The sequence below is a fragment of the Buceros rhinoceros genome, unplaced genomic scaffold, assembly GCF_000710305.1.
Source record: "Buceros rhinoceros silvestris isolate BGI_N320 unplaced genomic scaffold, ASM71030v1 scaffold4600, whole genome shotgun sequence".
NCBI classification, from domain to species: domain Eukaryota; kingdom Metazoa; phylum Chordata; class Aves; order Bucerotiformes; family Bucerotidae; genus Buceros; species Buceros rhinoceros.
In genome coordinates, this window is record NW_010388888.1 from 1 (window position 1) to 19,753 (window position 19,753).

Genomic DNA, 19,753 nt, shown 5'->3' on the forward strand with positions numbered 1-19,753 from the left:
CGGCGGGTGGTGAACAGCCAGAAGTGTGTGCGTGCAGGAGGGAAGCACAACGACTTGGAGGATGTGGGCCGAGATACTTACCATCACACCTTCTTCGAAATGCTGGGGAACTGGTCCTTTGGAGATTACTTTAAGGTGAGGTGGTAGGAGCAAGCCCTCTATGGGGTGAAAGGCGGCCTTTCTTTCAGAGCTGTACTGTAGTGCCATAAGACTTGTCTCCAGAAGGTATTTTGGTAAGCTCCAAATTACTTCTCGGAGGCTCTGTGGCCTGGAACAGAGGTCGTCAGCTGGGATGCTGAATCATTAAATGTGCCCTGTGGACTCTCAAAGCCCTGAACTTCTCCAAGCTGTGCACAGCACATACAGATCAAAGTTCTCTGTGAATGCCAGTGATGACCATTTAATATGCTGAAAAGAGGTTACCAGTAAATTTGATGCTTGTTACTATAAAGTTCAAAAATGGAAGAAGGATAAAGGAATTCACTGAAGTTTTTTGCTAGTGAACACATTTTTACCTTGGAGAAAAATTAATGCATGGTAAGCACGTGAGTGTAGACCATGCTGTGATCCTGAAGGTGTCCCAACACATTAGGAATGTTAGTTTTCCCCAGGCAGCAGCGAGCTGTCGCACTTGCCTGCCCCTCATCCTGCTCTTTGCGATATACCTTAAAATTGGAAAGGGAGAGAGCAGCTGAAATGAACTTCTTTGGTGTTTGACTCCCGTTCTAAAGAGCCTTACTGCATTGCTGGGCATCCTGGCTTACTGTGCCTCATTTGTGTTCCCTGCCTGCTCAGGAGGAGGCATGTAGCATGGCCTGGGAGCTCTTGACAGAGGTCTACGAGATCCCCAGAGATCGTCTCTATGTCACCTATTTTGGCGGAGACTCCTCACTGGGGCTGAGCGCAGATGAGGAGTGCAGGAATGTATGGCTCCATCTGGGGTAAGTGTGTTAGAGGGGAGGTCCTGAGCAGCAGGTGCTGACATTTCAGTCTCCCATTTGCTCTTCAGTTGATGGGAATTGGGTGTAGAGGCCAAAAGTTGTGTTTTAAACTCACTTCACTTGTGGTTTGTTTGGGCTGTTAGAAGTCATTGGGGCTCCGAGTGCCTTGGACCGCTTGGCTGTTTCTCGGATGTTATGAGGCTGGGGGGCCACGTACTGGCTGAGGCTGGCTGACCTGGATGAAGTGCGTGAAGGATCTCCGATCCTTTGCTTCCTCTCCATCATGAGGTGTGGAAAGCATGTTCACCTCTGAAAGCTGCATGAGGATGCAGCCGTTTGGAAGCTTGTTCCAGGGTGTATGTGGGCTTTGAACCCAAGGCAGCCAGCTCTGTGCCAGTGTTGGTGTTGAGCCTTGTCCGTTGTGATAAGATTTTAGCTCTGCTGGAATTTCCTCCAAGGAGGAAGGCGGCTCCGTGCACCCAGTGAGGAGCCCGTCTCCATCAGCAGGAGCCAGATTGTGTTTGTCAGCCATTCTGGGCGGGGAGTAGGATCCGGTCTGGCTTGTTCTTGCTAAGGAGAGTAATTCTTTGTGAGCAGAAGCAAAGGAATCCTAATGTATCTGGTTACTGAGTTTGCAGTAGTGAGAAAGGATTCCTCTCTTCCAGCTTTCTCTGTGTTCTAGGCTACTGTGTGCTTTATGTGCATGCTCCACTGCTGCCACCTCTGTTTACCTTTCCAGGGTACCTGCGAGTCATGTGCTTCCTTTTCCATTGAAGGACAACTTCTGGGAGATGGGGGACACAGGTCCCTGCGGTCCCTGCACAGAGATCCACTATGACCACGTGGGTGGAGGCAGAAATGCTGCGGCACTGGTGAATCAGGGCAGCCCTGATGTAGTGGAGATCTGGAACCTGGTCTTCATGCAGTACAGCAGGTACTAGGCATCTGGCCTGAACTCCAGAGTCTTTTAGCCTTGTCTGACTCCAAAATCATATTCTCAGACACCTCACTGCTTTCCAGGAGGTGGCAGTACAGGAGTAAGAGGGAGGCTGTCGAGGTGTGTGTGGCTCTTAGACCCCTTTTCTTTATTTGTCCTGTTCTCCTTCAACCTCTGCTGCCTATTCTCCCTCACTGCTTCATCCCAGAGGTCTCTTGAGGTCTGCAGAAGCCCAGAGAAACCTGCAGAAGGAGGAGAAGGCCTTGGGCCCCTGTTCAGGGAAGGCCTTTTTCCCCTGTGTTACAGTCTATTCTGACTCTCTCACGGTCAGATCCTGGCTGCCTGACAGCGCCAAGGCAGGCTGCTTTTAGTCTCGTCCATGGGCTTTCTTTCAGTGGTTCACCTGTCGTTTCCATCCTCTGCCACTCTCCCATTGCTGTTGACTCACCTGCTCCTTTCCTTTGTTCCTGAACTCTTGCTTCTCTTTTGCCTTTTGTTTTATTGGCTGTCTGACAGAGAGGTGGAGGGGAATCTGCTTCCCTTGCCGCAGCACCATGTGGATACAGGAATGGGCCTGGAAAGGCTGGTGGCAGTTCTGCAGAACAAACGTTCCAGCTATGACACAGATCTCTTCACTCCTATCTTGGACGCCATTCACAAGGTGACGGTGCTTCTGCTCAGAGTGACAGCTAAGCAAAAGTTCCTTGAATGCAGACTGCTTGCCTGGTACCATAGCACAGCCTTCTCTACACGTGTTACTGTGCAGTATTTTGAGACACGGGGCGTGTCCAGCCAGGTCTGGAGCAGCATTCTGGGGAAACTGGGGAGGATTCCAGTTGGAAATCCACTGGGATATCGGCACTGCTGATCCATTTTTCCTTCAAAGTTTCTTAAATTCTTCAGTACCAGAGCACTGGCTGACCTGTCTTACGTCTTGGCCTATAATGCTCTGGAAGGATTTAATGAGTATATCTCAGATGCTCACTGTTTGGAGGTAATTGAGAAGCACGATGTCAGATGTAGCTAGCTACCTCTCGCAGTGAAAATTCTTTCTTCAGACATTAATTTCTGCTCATCTCTCTCTTAATTTTCACTTTTAGGGCTGTGGGGTGCCCAGATACCAAGGTCTGGTCGGGGATGCTGATGTTGGGCGTGTGAATATGGCCTACCGTGTGGTGGCGGATCACGTGCGCACCTTGTGCATATGCATCACTGACGGCATCTACCCAGGCTTCTCTGGAGCAGAGTAAGGACATTAGGAAATGGCATGGGGTGGAGAGAGTTGGGTCTAGAGAGGGCTTTGGACAGCCAGGGGAGAGGTTCTGGTGTGAACCCAAGATAGGGAGTACCTGAGCTTTGGGGAGGCAGGAAGGTGAGAGCCTGGAAGAGGTTCCAATTTTCAGGCTCATCTTTGGAACGGTGTAGAGCGTGGGGAGCAGCTGGTCTGTGTCGTTAGATCAGGCCAGAGGAGCTGTGGTAGGGCTGTGCTGGATGTGGAAGCTAGGCAGGGATGCTCACGTGGCCGCCTCGAGAATCCTGCCCTCTTTTCAGACTGGTGTTGCGTCGGATCCTGCGCAGGGCTGTCCGCTTCTGCTCTGAGGTCCTTCACACTCCACGTGGGCTTCTGGCCTCCCTGGTGCCTACCGTAGTGGAAGTGCTCGTGAGTAAAAACTGCTGCCTTGGGGGAAAAAGATTATCGTGTTCTGCTCAGCCCCCTGTTCCTTTCCTTTATACTGTCAGGAGACCATCTGGGACATGAAGGAGCTCCAGAAGGGTGTATCTGTTGCTGTATATCGCAGCATTAAAAATCTCTTGTCTCTTGATCATTTGTGATTGGTGGAAGGGGGCCTAGTGTACCCAGCGGTACAGGCAGCAGAAGTGTGAGTGTAATTGTATGCAAATGCATGTTGTTGTTTCCTGAGGGCAATGGCTTCCAAGCTGCTGTACCTGGTTAAAGCCATCTGAAATTGGTCCCTGTGAGTACCAACAGTATCCTAAAAGACAATGCTTTCTTCCCGTTGTGAGTGGATGTGTTTGCCGAGAGATGATGTGTGGGGGCTAGCAGAGGTGGGTCACAGGTGGGTCCTGGTTATAGCCAGGGGATGGCAGCTGTAAGTCCGTGAGTGTTTCTTCTGTGCTGCTGTCCCTGGAGCTGTGTACTGGGGCTCCCTCCACTCTCACTTGCCTGAGAAACCTCTGTAATGCTTGTGGCATGCTGTGAGATCCCCTGAGGAAGATGCTGAGGATGTTATCACTAACTGAGGTTCACTCCACAGGGAGATGCCTATCCAGAGCTGACAAAGAATGCAGACCAGGTGAGCAATATGGAATTCCCTGGAGAGAAACTGGTTTTCCATTATCTTTGTGAGGCACTGCTCCCAGCGGCAGAAGTCAGCCCTTCCGTGGAACTTAGCTGGAGGGGCTTGCACAGCCTCATCCAGAACCACGTTCTCACAGGTGGGCTGAGGTGTGCTGGGAACGTGTTTATATCATGGGCACAAGAAGTACGTGTGGCAGATTTCTTTGTGGGAGATTTCTTTGTGAGATCCTTACCAGGGACTGCTTGTCCTGATATAAGGCAGCTGTTACTCTCAAAAAGCTAGGGGAGCTCTTTTGAGTGGAAGAACAGCCTGTCCTAGCCTGAGTACCCTTTGTTCAAAGTGGAGTGGTGATTTAAGGCTAGTCTCATCCTGATTCTGCTGATGCAGCTGCGATGAGCAATTTATCTGGCTGTTCTGGCCACGCAGATTTAATTTGGTCACAGACATGAATGTCTGATAGGCAGCATTTTCCAGCATCCTCCTTTCCAGCAGCCTTCCCCAGGTGTACGGTCAATATTTCTTTGACAGGAATGGTGATAGGAGGCATAATGACTTTGGTACTGTTTAGTAGTGCATTTGGGCCATGCTGTTGTGGATACTTACAGAACAAAAAGGCTGGCTGAAATACCCCTGTTAGACACCTGCTTGGTTTGCTTTGAGCTGACCGTGGCAGTGCTGAGCTGGGGAACTCCCTAAGGTGTTGTGGCTAACCCTTCTTATGATCCTTGGGCAGATCATGGATATCATCAATGAGAATGAGGCAGTTTTCCTGTCCTCCCTTGAGCGTGGGAGACGCATCATTGAGCGGACAGTGCAGCAGATGGAGCCCTCCACAAATTTCCCAGGTGAGTCTCCCTTCTTTGACAAGCTGTACCTAAAGATGGCTTGATCCAGGTCCTTGCAAATGTTGCAGTCAGAACTGTGGTGGATGTCTGCCTCCCCAACATGTTTTCAGTGACCTCGTAGCTCTGGGCAGAGGAGCACATGTTGCTCCTTCCTCTAGATTGCAATTGTTTTCTAGTACTTTGTGCTCACAAGACACCAGACAAGTTAAAAACATTCCCTTGCTGCTTTATGGATGGATTAACTGGGTCCTTACAAGACACAGCTGAAAGAAGTTGCTCAGGCAGCACAGCTGCCTGTCTAGATGTGCCACACTGAATTGTGGCATGGATAGGCTGTGGGGCATCATTAATACTCCGTTCCCTACAAGAAGAACTGCATGGCTTCTCTTCCCTTCCCCATTACCCATGGAGCTGCACACAACACAGGTGAATTCGGTTACCAAGGCACTAGATTGGTCCCAGCCAAGCAAATCTCGAGATGCCTTTGCTTTCTGTGTTTACACAGAGTTTGCGTCCTTTGTTTTGTCCTACAGCTGAAGTAGCCTGGTCTCTCTATGGGAATTTGGGATTTCCTCTGGATCTGATTGATTTGATGCTTGAGGAAAAGGGAATCAGTTTGGATTCAGCTGCATTTAATGAACTTGCCCTGGAAGATGCAAAGGTAAGAGGGAGACTTGCCTTGTCAGAAAAATTCAGACTGTTCCCTCGCTCTTGTGAGCATGGAGGCAGAATTCCTTTCACTGCCGAGGCCCTTCAGAGGCACCAGAGGGCAACGTGCCTTTTCCCTGAAGGAGAAGGGGGTCTGAAACAGCAGTAGGGTCACAGTGCCTTTGCCTGTAGATGTGGGACTGAGAAGTATTGGGTGGTGATTCTCTTCAGATCACAAGTGTTCTATGATGCTGGCTGTTCCTGGACTGGAGGTTCTAATTGAATTACATAGGTTAGGAGTGTCCTCTGTCAGTCCGGTAGTCCAACTCCTCACACAAGGCAGAGCAAGCTTAGACAGCCCAAACAGTGAGTGATTTATGAAGAGTTTGCAAAACCTCCTCAGTTTCTGTAGTGCTGGAGGGCTTGCACCACCCACCCTGTGGGGTAAGCAGTTTTGGGCCTTGGTCTCCTGAGCTTTAATGGCCTGGAAGTTTCACAGCTACACAGCAAGTTGTGCTGGGAGCGTTGTGTCAGCTGTTGGTTGGGGCCTGCCTCAAGGCTAGCACAGGGTGATATTCAGTGCTTGATGGGTTTGAAGGAATGGAGCTGGTTTAGCAGTAGCCTCCATCAGCCTGGATCTGAACAAGCCTTTCCCAGGAAGGTGGAAGAAGCTGTTCCTAGCCTTAAAGCTTCAGTTACTGGTCTGAGGCCCCCAGGTATCTGCCATCTGACTGTGCCTTTGCTCTGCTGTAGTGGAAGGCTGGTGGCCCACAGGCAGGACAGCTGGAGGATGCAAACACACGCCTTGATGTGCACTCGCTGGCTCAGCTGCGGACCAACAATGTGCCTGCTACTGATGACTCTCCGAAGTACACCTACAAGCTTGGGCAGCACGGGCGGTATGGTAAGTGGCCGGGTCCCATCTGTAAGGCAGGCTCTCCCTGAGGGACTGGAATCCCTCACACAGACTGCTTTTACTGCCTAACCTCATGCGTACAGAACTGGTCCTTGGAGGTTCAAACCAGGTCACCTTGCTGCTGCATCTTTTCTCTGCCCTGTACCTCATCCCAAAGTAGGTGCTTTTCTTATGGTTGTTGCTGTGTCCTCAGGAAGGCTCCGGGTTGGTAACAAGGCTATGAGCCCTGGGTTGGTGTTACTGTGTAGTGGTGAAGCAGGGCCTGTTGATTTCTGCTGGAGACGAGTCTGTCCCCAACAGTTAGGCTTCTGTTTGTGAGTGCTGAGGAGAATGAAGAATAACTACGCAAAGGGTTTAGGTGGTTGTCGGAAGCTGTGCACTTGTTATTTCTCTGGCAGACCACCAGGTGCCAGTGCAGGCTTTTTATCATCTAGGGTAACGGAGTCGCTGATGCTCTAGGGAAAGTATAAAGCTAACCACAAAGAGTAAGAGGTGGTGTGGCTGTCACAAACAGTTAGAGACAGCTGTGTACAGCCAGCTCCCTCTTACCCAGTGTTCTGGTGGCAATCTGTGCTAAGCAGAAAGTGAGGCACTTCAAACTGTAGATAGAGTGCAATGAAGGGAAAAAGCCCAGCAATGACATTGTGTGAAATCTCCAAGCTACAACTGTCCCACCTCCTCAGTCTCTGAATCATGGAATAATTCAGGTTGGAGGGGACCTCTCAATGTCCAGTCTCTTGATCAAAGAAACATCGGCTTCACAGTCAGCTCAGGCTGCTCAGAGCCTTTTACATTTAAGTTTTCAGTATCTTTAAGGACAGAGATACCATAGCCTCTCTTTTCCCTGTTCTTTATCACCTGTAGTGTGAAAAGTTGGGGTTTTTTTTCTTTCTGTACAACTGGAATTGCCTGTACTCCAGATGGAGTTCCCCAAATGCTGAATGGGGAGAATAACCACTTTCTGTGACCTGGCTGTGCTCATGTTCACATGCCCTTCCTGCAAGGGCTCCCTGCAGACTTCTGCTCAGCTTGCTCCTGAAGATCCCAAGGTTTCTGTCAGTCCATTTCTATAGCCTGCTGAGATACCTCTGAAAAGCAGCCCTGCTCTTCAATGCATCGGCTAGTCCCCAACAACTTGTTGCCATACACAAGCAGGATATGGGTACATCCCATCTTGTCATGGATAGTCTTTCATGAAGATGTTAAATGATGTTGGCTCTAATTTTAGTCTCCAAGTAGCTCTACTAGTAACCGAGTATCAGTTGAACGTTGAACTATTGCGCAATTCTCTGTGGGGCCAGCTGGCCGACCACCATATAGTCCTCCTGTCCAGTCCATACCACCCAAATTTGGCTCCAAGGAGCCTAGAGGAGAATATATTAGAAGCTTGCTGCATCAAGGAAGGTAATATCCCTGTGGTCCCTTGTACAACAAGTCTGTCATCTCTTCATAGAAGGCAGGCAGGTTTGCCAAGCTTGGAGTGTAGCAAGATGCAAATGTGTCTGTGCCACGTCTTATTCTGTCCGGCTCATGTGGAGCCAGAGAGGGCAACAGGAGTGGGCATCCCTGCGTGCTTACCTGCCACTCAGCAAGTCCGTCACTAGGTAGGTGAGGGGTGACTTAGTTCCAAATAACATACTTTGTTCTTTCTCCCAATGCCTCTTTCTCTCCACAGGAAAGTGCCAGCTTTCAGTACAGACTGTGTGTTGGCAGGGTTGGCATGGGGAAGTGACCCATTTACTGTTGCAATCTGACAGGGTGTATGTACTAATTGCTGCCACCTTCTTCCCCGTGACAGAGTTCAGCCCCTGTCAGGCCACTGTCCTGATGCTGTACAGAGACCAGTCTCTCCAGAAGGAGATTGGGGCAGGGCAGCGCTGTGGTGTCATCTTGGACAGGACTAACTTCTATGCAGAGCAGGGTGGTCAAGCCTCTGACCAAGGCTACATGATACGTTTAGAACAGCAGGTAAGACCCTTTGCTGCCGGAACCCACGGTTGTCGTGCATGCTGAGGCCAGGCAGAATTGCTCAAGTGATGGGCTGGTTTACTGGGTTAATTTCCAAGCTGCTGACTCCTAGTAGTTCCCTTGGCTTTGCATCGGGGTTGGTGGGGTGAGGGAGGAACAGCAGTAACTTCACAGAGCTGTACTGCTCTGGTTGTCTCCCTTTGGCCTTTGCAATTTTGTCTTGCTGGAGACAACTGTAAAGTCTTCCTGGGTCTCCTTTCAGTGTGCTACACTCTTGCCAGCTGGGGTTGCAATGCAGAGAGAAAGCCATCAATGATCAGAGAGTCTATGAGCTGAGTAACTTGTTTCTAGCCAGTCCTGGACGTCTGCAAGCAGTACCCAGCTTGAGACACGGTGCAAGAACTTATCCCTCTCAAAAGTATCAGGGAGGACCTCCACTTCTGCAGCAAGTTCCTTCAACCTTGCTGGACAGAGAGCTTTGACCCTCTCTGAGGAAGTTACATGGAGTGCAGCTTTTTCTCTTTCCTGTCTTCCAGCTCTTGAGAATCAACCCTGGGCACTGATGCTGCCTTTTTAGCCTTGCAGGATGTGATAGTGCCTTGCTCAGCACTTTTCCCCAAGCTGAAGTGGGGATCAAGTTTCTGTTGCTGGTCCAATGAGGCAGAAATGGCACCTTGGGTGCCTGGGAGAGGTGCCTGGGCGGCTGCTGTCCATTTTCTCATGGACAAGCATGCTTTTTAGGAAAACTCATCAGCGTGGGTGGTGTTACTGCCCCTTCACTGCAAGCTGACAGCCTCAACATGTTGTGCAGAAAGTGGCTGGGTGTAGGCAAGATCTGAGATGCTCTGGTTACATTCACAGTAAGCTTCTCCCTGCTTTTCCCACCCCATCTCTGACTTTTAGGGATCAGTAAGAGTTGTGTTTCCCAGCTGGGTTAAGCAGGCATTTGGATTTTCCCTGCGTCCTAACTCATCTTTCTGTCTCTTTGCTCAGGACGTACTCTTCCCTGTAGAGTCAGTTCACCTCTGTGGTGGTTACGTGATCCATGAGGTCACCGCTGTGGAAACCCTGCGTGCTGGGGACCAAGTGCAGCTTTTTGTGGATGAGGTGATAACTCGCTGCTCTTAACCTTTTCCCAGCTGTGCTTTGAGAGTCTTGTGATGTCCTGAGTAAGCTGGGCACAGCAAAGCCTTGTCTCTTTTACTCCTGAGACTGCTCTTTATCATGATGTGCAGTGGGAAGGAGACCTCATAAGTCACTCTATAATCTCCTGAGAGCTGTTGGTCTGTCCAGAAGTACCCAGCCTACCCTTTGTTCTTTTACAGAGGTGATCCTACGGGAAAATAAGTTAGATCTGCTCTGTGACATAAATTAATCTGTCAGCCGTACTACCCATTGTTTTTCCCCTCATCTCCTCCCATTCCTTCAAATGCAGCATTTCCCTTACCTTTACTTGCCACCCCCTGCTCCCCAAACCAGCGCTCCCAGAACCAGCACTCCCTGCTAATTTGTCTGCGCTTTCAGGCCCAGCGGCTGGCCTGCATGACAAACCACACCGCTACCCACCTGCTGAAATTTGCGTTCCGCCGTGTCCTGGGTGACAACACAGAGCAACGAGGGTCCCATGTGACAGCAGAACGGCTGCGCTTTGACTTTGATACCAAGGTGACTCTGGCCTTTTGTTTTCTTGCTCTCAGCAGTTTTAATATTCCCATACTGGCCTTGTCGCCAGGGATTTTTCTCTGCTCACCATAATCACTCCTTTAGAGACAGGTCATGTTTTATCTGAGTGGTGAAACTCTGGATTTGACTGGCTCTGACCCTGAGCAGGGGTTGCTGAGGATATGAATGGAGTGTCAGAATGGAAAGAACTTAGCAAGGCGAGTGATCATGAGACTGACCTGAGTAGTGTAAAGGGGTCTTTGAGAGACTCACGAGCTTGGTGGTGGTACATATCTGATGTCTGTGCTGGTCATCCAGGTGAGAGGGGTTGGGAAGTAAAAGCTCTTGGGTCAGGCTGAGCACTGTCCCTGGTAACCTGTCACTCATTGCAGCATCTCTTTTGAAGAGTTTGGTTGATGCTCTTGGATCAAAAATCCTGTACCCTGCGTGGGAGGAGGGGTGGAAGGGTCGTGATGCTCACAATCTGGTTTTACAAGTAGGGAAGAGAAAATGTGAGGAGAGAGTGGTGCCCCAGCTGAGTTGCCTGGGGGGTCCTACCCCAGTTCTCCCTTCTTTGTTCTATACCTCTCAGGAGGCTTCTCTGAAGGTGGCTGATTTGCTTCCTCAGGGTCCTGTGACTGTGGAGCAGCTGCAGCAAGTGGAGCAAGTGGTCCAGGATGTAATCAAACGAAATGACGTTGTGCATATGGCTGAGGTCCCTCTCATGCTGGCAAGAAGTGTTCGGGGACTCCGTGCAGTGGATGAGGTATTGACAGGATGGCAGCACGCGTCTTCATGAGCCTTCTCCTTCAGCAGGCATCACTTGTGTCGCAAGAGGTCTTGATGTAATAGGTTTCTGTAAGGGAATAGACTCCTAAAACTCAGGAAAGAAATTAGGACAAAGACAAGATCTTGAGACACTCTGGTGTAAAATGTGGAGGCTGGTGATGCATAGGCTTTCTGCTCATTTTTCTGGACCAAAAGCTTGTAGCATCATCTAGTTGTTTCTTTCTCACCATGGTGGCTGGTTGTAGGGGAGAAGCAGTGCTGGGTCTCGGGCTACTCTAGAACACAGGAAAAATGAGACAGACACCTGAAGACATGTAGTTAGTATGTAAGTGCCCCTGAAGGACCATGTTGTTAGCTGCTGATTCCTGTCTCCTCTGTCAGGTGTATCCAGATCCAGTGAGGGTGGTGTCTCTGGGGGTCCCCGTGGAGAGTGTGCTGACCCGCGACTCTGAGGCTGCAATGCAGACCTCTGTGGAGCTCTGCTGTGGGACGTAAGTGACTTTTGCTTGCAGTCAGAAGATGTGTTTGTGGGTGCTGGTGGCTGAGGTAGGGACATTCTCGCAAGCTCCACTCCCCGTCTCTGTTGCCTCACTGGAAAAATATGAGAAAACAATGGGCTAGTTACAAAGCTTTGGAAGTCTCAGGGTGAGACTTTAGTGAAATCCAAAGGATTTTTCTTTGCTTCATATTCTGAAACCAACCTGGAAGCCACAGGGCACCAGCAGAGTGCGGGAAAAGACTGTGGCATATCTCACCAGAGTTATGGTGCTTTGGGTTTGTTGAAGGGTTGGGGACCCATCAGGAGACTCTGAGACAGGAATGGGATCTTGAGATGGTTCTGTTTTAATTGATTATCTTCACCCTCTTCTGCTTTAGCAGTAATGAGAGTAGAAGAAGAGTCAATCAACCTTAGGACAATGCTGGCACAAAAAAAAAAATCCCAGGAACAAATTGTCCTTTGAGCAGATACAGCTGAAAATGAGCACATTTCTAGTCATTAGATCATTCTTATGGGACTAGTGGGACAAGAAACTTCATGGAAGTGGAGAAGATCAGTTCTTGCGGAGCTGTCTGAAATGATTTCTTGTGGTAACAGAACCTGAGGCACCATAATTGTTTTCAAATCTAAGTGTTGAATATCCAAGAAGGAAAGAGGAGGTTGTCAGTGCCCTCTGATTGCACGACTACTCTGTGCCTGAAGTGTACTGGCCAGTCAGCGAGCTGGCCTGAGGAGAGTGATGGAATTGGAGGAAAAAGTTACCTTCTACAGTGTTCAGTAGCAGTTGAAAGGAGCAAAAAGTCCCAATTTATGCCACTACTGAAGAGAGGAAAGCAAGATAGAATTCGTCTGTTATGTGCTGTTTGACAGCAGGCTGCTGGGCAGAGAGCACAGAGGTTCCTCTGGTGTGGCCTCAACTCCGCTAGCTCTTGCCTGATGGGTGGCGTTGAGATTTTAGGAATGGGAAGCTCTTGGGATTAGGGGGAGGTTGCTGGACTTGAGACTTACCTAAAAGGAAAGCAGGCTTCCTGACTTCGGTTCCCAGAGAGCAGCTTGTTTTCCTTCCTGTTCTCTGCGGACTTTGCAGGCACCTTCTACAAACAGGAACTGTGGAAGATCTGACCATCATCAGTGAGCGTCAGCTTGTTAAAGGGATTAGCCGTGTCATTGCAGTGACAGGGAGACAAGCCAAACAGGTAAGAAAAGCGTAACTGAGATTTCTGCCATGTCAAGGCAATGCCAGAAGGACCCAAGGTTCTTGCTTAGACAATTAGCTTTCCTCTGCTTTGGGTGGAGCCTCCCTGCTGTGCCTGATCTGGCTTCCTTCTTCACCTCTGGACCCAGCTCTGCTGCTGTACCTCACGATTCGCCTCCACTCCCTCCATCTTAGTCTCCTGTCTCCTTGACCTTCATTCCTCTCCTCAGACCCCCCTAGTCCAAGATAAGAACTTGGCACAAAATATCAGGGAGTCTCTAAACCATAGGTTTCAGTCCCCAGGTCGGTATTTAAAGGTGTGATCCTTTGTGCTTTGGTTTCACCTCCTGCCTGTTACAGTTGGATTTATGCTTTATGATTTGTAGGGCTCTGGCCTCATTCTTACAGCCCTTTTGCTGCTTTTCTTTAGTCTTTTTCCTGCTAAACTGTGGTTCTGGTCTGGATGGGTCTGTATAAAAAGAAAGCAACCTATTATTGTGTCCATGAGATTGCTCTGTCCTTTGAATATCTGGAAACGTCAGGGGCCCTGCAACCTGACCTGCTTCCTTTAAGGCTGCAGAGTAGAGTGACTCACTGTCAGTGGAACTGCAAAGACTAAAGGCAAAGCACACTCCTGCAAATTTGTTCCTTTTTGGCTGTCCGTCCCTTGTGCGTCTGTGTCGCTAGCAAGGCTTTTCTTGGTGCGGAGGAATGAATAGCTGCAGGGCCTATCTGCATGCTTTGCTGAAAGTGCTGACCTGGAGAGCCCCCTGAGAGGAGCTGTGTGCATGTATTAGTCGAGGGAGACTGCAGGCGTGAGGGAGTGGACTTGAAACAAGGGGTGTGTATCCTAGCCAGGCAGAGCAGTCTTCACTGTCTACAGCTTTTCTTATATACCCTCTGCTGTCCTAGTCTGCAGAACATCATGAGCACAAAGATCTGGCAGAGAGGAGGAAATGCTCCAAACCATAAGGATTGTAATAGTGATAAAAAGCTTATAGTAACTTTTTTAGTGATGGTAACATTGGTGTTGGGAGAAGCAATAAGAAAGGCACCAAGACCAGCGGAACTGGTCCTTGGGAAATGTGCTTGCACCGCTAAAGAGTTTTCTTTAAGTTTTAGAGTTTCTTTTGTTTCTTCAGTCATTAGTTTCAAGGTTGCTTTTGCTAATAAAAAAACCCACTAAGAATTAAATGGGCGTCCCAAATTTTTCTTACTGAAATCCTAGTGATTTGGTGTGGGATACTGAGGAAATGTGAATGCATAACATCTTGGTCACTTGGGTGTGCCCATCTAGTATTGGCTGCAAATACAGAGAGGAACGTTCTAGTCCAGAGTCTCTTGGGGACAGTCATTCTTAAAGCCTCTGTCTGCAGGTGTCTTCCCACTGCATCTTGAGCAGCAATTTAGTGGTTAACTCTGCTGCCTCCGTACTCTTCCCATCCCCGTTCATTCTTTCTTTTTCTGCATTGGAAACATTCTTTCCCTCCTCCTCTCCAGGCCCGGGAAGTAGGCCAGTGCTTGGCGATGGAAGTGGACTCTGTCTCCTTACGAATGAAGCAGAGGATTACCTCTATTCCCGAGATGCAGCACCTCTCCAAAGAAGTGGGCCAGTTGACCAAAGTAAGGATTACATCCCGTATAGAAAAATCCCAGCATGGGCTCTATACATTTGAGGCACATAGCTTCTTTCCTACCAAATTCACATCTTACTATGGTCAGTAGCAAGGGCATGTTGCCACTTCGGTTGCAAAGATTCCAGCCAGTGTCTAGGTGCCTCTGTTGCAGATGATCTGCTGCCAGAGGGAATGTGAGAGAAGACAGTGGTGGGAAGGGTAAAACAGTGAAGAAGGGTTCCCAGGCTTTTCCCCAGGCTTTGGATGCCCACCTGAAAAGAGAAAGCTACACACCACAGTGGCTGGCTGGCCTGATCACATAGGGGCTTAGGAGAGTCTTGGAAGAGGCTCTGACCTCCCAGAGAACTAGCAGGTTTTTTTCTAGGTGCAGTTTAGTGTCCTTACACAGCAAATTGTCTTGCAGGTGGTGGCTAGCACTGCAATGCCCCAGTGGCAAAGAAAAGAACTGCAGACTCTCCTCAAAGCACTACAGCGCACAGCCAACACAGCCATCAAGAAACTGGAGGTGCAGCAGGTACTGCGGCAGCAATGCACTCCCAGGCTGCTAACAGCACTGTGGCATACACCAGTGGACCTGGTGTCTGCTACGCTTCGCAGCCGTTCAGCTGCTAGGGTCCCATCGGAAATCAGAAGAAAGCCGGCGCAATCACACATAGTGCATCACAAGCCCTGTGTTGGGTTGATTTCGCTGGCATTAACCAGGGCATCATTTAAAATGCAGTGAGTGACTGATGGCATTTGTCACCTGCAGAACTCCTGTGTGCCTCTGCCTGTAAGGATGGAGAGCCTCATTATCAGCACTCTTGGCAAACGCCAAGTGGATAGGCATCACTGCTGTTTATACGTGGAGGAGATGAGACGGCACTGAAAATGGGCTTTACAAGGTCATGCAGTAAGACAGTGGCAGGACAGAGCGTTTCTGCCGGCCATATGGCTATTGCTCTGTAATTGTGTCTTGCTAATTTACGTGATTACATTAAAACCCCTTTGGAAACACTTATCCATTACTTAGTGTTCTCAGCGAGAACTGTTATTTTCTTAAATTAGGAGCGTCTTGCCACAGGAGTCTGCCTGAGATGTGTGACAGTGTCTAGGTCCAGGAGAGAGGCTGGGAACCGAACAAATCATTCCACTTTTGAAAGCGGTTCATCTCTGCTTGCTTTTGAGGAAGGAGGGTTGTACAGGTCTTCGTGTGGAGATGTCAGTCTTACTTCTGCTAACATGCATCCCCCCTCTGTCCCACAGAGCAGCACTCCCATTCCTTCAGACATATGATGCATGCATATAGCCCCACCCTGTGCCACCTGTAGCCCCTCAAGTGGTGTGTGTTTCCTTCTCCAGGCTGAAGAGAAGGCACAAACCCTGCTAGCAAAACATTGCAACCAACCCGTCATCATTGATACTGTCCCAGCTGACTCCCTCTCTGTGAGTAATCCGCATCACTTGTTGTCCTGGGTGCTGTATACAGTAAAAGGCAGCTGCTGGACACGTTTCCTGCTGCATGCTGGTTTCCCTTGCTGTAGCCTGACCCCTCATCTCCCTGCCTCTCCTAGATCCTAATGAAGGTAGTGAACCAGCTGTGTGACAAGTCTCCAGGCACATCAGTCCTGCTGCTCAGCCCTCAGGCTTCTGGTGAGGTGCTCTGTGCCTGTCAGGTGTCCAAGGTAAGCAGAACCCTGGTAGAGACGTGGTGAACCTGCCTGCAGAGGGGTACTGGACCCACTGCTCAGCAGGTCCCAGTTGAGGCTTTTCCTGGGATTCTGCCCAGAGATGGTGGTTAGTCATGCAGGGGTAGGACCCGAGATGACTGTACTCATCTGGGACCAGATACGCTTTCAGTCTCTGCTGGGCATAAATATTCCTGGATCCCCCAGGCCATATTTGCTCAGGGGCAGGACAGAGCATTGGCACGTAAGCCCAGCCTTTGCAGTCCTCGCAGTCACGACTGCCTCAGGTTAGTGAGGGCCCAGGCTGGGTGAGGAGAGGATGTTGTGACCTTTCTTTATCCAGACTGCAGAGTGCTCCACAGTACCAATTCCTTTGCTCTGTATCTCTTCCCCAGAATTGCCTCCCTGTGTTCTCTGCTGCTGACTGGGCCGTGGCTGTCTGTGCTCAGATGGAAGGGAAGGCCGGAGGTTCTCCCATCGTCGCTAAGGGCAGTGGAAATGCCAAGGGCATGCAGGGAGCCCTTACTGCTGCACTGGAGTTCGCTCAGAGTAAACTCTGAAATAACTGTGATGCGTTGGTGGCAGGACAGCTGTTTGTAGCTGAGCTGCAAGCTATTGAACGCTTGAGGAACCGCACTGATCTCAAAGGTTTAGCAGCTCCCGCACTGAACACTGCTGCAACCACTGCATTGGAGCATTTAACTTTTGGACATCAGGGATCAGCAGAAACCCTGCTCCTGATCCCGCTAACAGAATGATGCTGCCTGTTCTCAGCGTGGGCATGTGAGGATTGAGCCTTAGAAAGCACCAGCTGCGGCATCAGATCCTACTTCTCCTGGAACAGTGCAGTTCTTGACAAAAGATTAGCACGAAGAGGCTCCACGAAAGCATGGGGAGATGGCACACCGTTATCCTGAAGCCACGAAATGGCAGACAGTGTTTCTTCTTAGCTGCAATTGGGGTTTTTTCTGCTCTGCTCTGGCAGAGGGGTTTGTTCTGCCTCTGCAGCCCCACAAGTCAGCATGCAGTCTTGTCTGAGCAGTCCCATCCCACTTCAAAAGAGCTACTGTCATTTAGACATGGGAAGAGATATTCCACCCTGCTTCCGGGCTCAGCCTTGTTAGGCTACACAAGGGGTGATGCTAAAGCTCATCCTCGGGACTGAAGCACAAAGGGAACACAATCATCTCAAGCCTTTGCCTCTTTGTTTTGAATGAATGTTTTTATCTGTGTTTCCTCCTGCCGTTCCCTTGTAAATGCTTCCTTCTTGTGCTGCCTGTTGGCTTCTGGCATACCAGCACCTACCTAAAAACCACCATGGTGAGTTGTGTGAATGGGGACTCGTGCTGCATCGCAGTGTGAAAATCTGCAGTAGGACACTTAGCTGGGACGTGAGCAAGTCTCCCCACTGAACCGGTTGCTTTTCACGAGTGCTAGCAGACTCAGCAGCTCAACTCATAAAGATGCCTCAGACTTCATCGTTAGAATGACATCTACAACTCCTGGCCAAAGCAGCATTGTTTTAGATACTGTATTGACTTGAATTAGGAGAGGTTACAAATGGTAGCTGGTGCGAAGGTGCAACAGAGTAGTGATACAAGCAGGTTTCACCCTGTTGCAAGCAGCAACAGCAGTCCGCCAGGGTTAAATTTCACCAGTGGGTAGGGTTGTCTGGCACTGTGGAGGAGGCAGTAGCTGCATGCTTTTGGGGAGAGGGGGAGGAGGAGTGGAAGCACTGTGATGCTGATGGCGAGGAGCAGAAAATGGCTGTCACTTAGACAAGGATTGGTGAAGAGGATGTAGTGGGGAATGGCCCTGTCTCCTAAGGAGGGACTTCATGCACTTATCTGTCTTTGTGAGTTGAAGAGGGTGAATAGCTGCTTTGAGCAGAGCCTTCTCTCTCCTCTCTTGAGGGAATAGTTCACCTGGGGAACAAGGGAGGTGAACTTACAGGCTTCACCAGAGGACAAGAGGTTTTCCCCTATCTGGGTGGCTCTCCAGCCCAGTATTTCACATGTGGTCTCTAAGGTTACTCATCTTTGCAAAGTGGCAGAAAAATGGGTTTGTGCTTGGCTAAGTGTCAGATACCAATATGAGGACTTAGGAGACAGAAGGAATGGAGAGCCTTTAGGGTCTGGTGATGCTTCCCACTGTCCTCCTCTGCTCCCCCAAAGCACTCACAGCTACAGTTGCAGAGCAGGACTGCAGACCTTACTGACTCAGTAAATGCTACGTCCAGCCAGAGAGCTTGAAGCAGGGCTTGTTGCAAAGGGGACTGTGAGCCAAGATCCCTGGACGTCTGCATCTGCTGTCAAGAGTTCAGCTGTCAGAGGGGTGCACAGGCCTCTTGCTTTCATCATCCTGCCAGTGGGGCAGGTTGCTGCTCACTGCAGACCCTGCCCGCATCCCTGTATGCTGTAGCAGAGCAGCTCAGTGCTTTCTTAAATTTCTTTCCATTTCTGGATGTGGAGTTGCTGCTGGTGTTCATACCATCTCTGCAAGGAACCTGAGCCCAGGGGAGACCTGGAACGTGACAGCCAGTGCTTCACAGACCTTGTGACAAGGCTGGCAGAGTGCTGAAGAGGGTGAACGGAGCCCCAGGAGATGGCTTGTGCCATCGGTTGAAAGCAGTGTTGGTGCTTGGTGATACACAGCTTCTGTGCGTCTTGGGCCACGGTGGTACCAGATGGGGGAGGGGAAAGGGTGCTCTGTCTCACTGGGAAGGCGCTTTCCTGGGGTGTTTTTTGTTACTGTATTAATAGCTGCTACAGGACATGATGTCTCCATTCGGTATTGGAGAGTAGGTGTGAGGAGGAGAGGATTGCTGGCTCGGGCTGCTCCTGCACCATGCTCCAAAAGCAGAGCCCGAGCTTGCTCTCAGCAGCCTTAGGAAATAAAGTCCTTTTGGCCTTAAAAAACCCTGACCCTTTGTAAACTTCTGCCCAGCTCCTTAAGCGGCATGGATCTGTGTGACGACCTTCAGGGTAATGCCTTTGCTGACAGGAAAGTTGAGCTCGCCTCGTCGTTCCCCTGAAGGGCTAAGGGCTGCTGCTGCAGAGCCAACCAGAGCAGTGGCCCGTGGAGCTGTTGGAAGGAGGTCCATCTCCACAGCGGGAGCTTTTGGGTGCTCAGCACTGTACAGTGAGTGAACAGCAAAGGCCTGGTCGCTCAGCACACCAGTTCTGCTCTTCTGTCAGTCTGACATTGGTGCTGGCAAAGGTTATGGAGCAGATCATCTTGAGTGCCATCACATGGCATGTACAAGATGATCAGGCCCAGTCAGCATGAGTTTATGAGAGGCAGGTCCTGCTTGACTAACCTGATCTCCCTCTATGGCAAGGTGACCTGCTTAGTGGAGGAGGAAAGAGCTGTGGATGTTGTCTACCTAGACTTCTGTAAAGCCTTTAATGCTGTTTCCCACAGCATTCTCCTGGAGAAACTGGCTGCTCATGGATGAATGGGTGCATTCTTCACTGGATCAAAAACTGGCTGGATGGCCGGGCCCAGAGAGTGGTGGTGAATGGAGCCAGATCCAGCTGGCGGCCGGGCACCAGTGGTGTTCCTCAGGGCTCAGTGTTGGGTCCTGTCCTCTTCCACATCTTTATCAATGGTCTGGATGAGGGGATCGAGTGCACCCTCAGTAGGACTGCAGATGACACTAAATTGGAAGGTGGTGTTGATCTGCCCGAGAGGCTGGGTCTGGGAGGGTCTGCAGAGGGATCGGGCCA

General features: G+C 50.0%; 1 protein-coding gene across 1 annotated transcript; it reads left to right on the plus strand.

The window, feature by feature from the left end:
• Window positions 1–3: 3 nt before the first annotated feature.
• On the plus strand, window positions 4–16,619 carry AARS2 (alanyl-tRNA synthetase 2, mitochondrial; the record flags this gene model as incomplete). The annotated part of the gene is made up of 21 exons (XM_010131765.1): window positions 4–135; window positions 796–941; window positions 1,681–1,875; window positions 2,395–2,539; window positions 2,979–3,124; window positions 3,430–3,538; window positions 4,155–4,193; window positions 4,933–5,044; window positions 5,578–5,705; window positions 6,446–6,596; window positions 8,407–8,576; window positions 9,570–9,683; window positions 10,101–10,241; window positions 10,867–11,004; window positions 11,409–11,518; window positions 12,614–12,722; window positions 14,222–14,344; window positions 14,762–14,872; window positions 15,700–15,783; window positions 15,912–16,022; window positions 16,421–16,619. Coding segments are annotated over 21 exons (2,679 nt in total), but the record flags the coding sequence as incomplete, so codon positions are not given.
• Window positions 16,620–19,753: the final 3,134 nt, after the last annotated feature.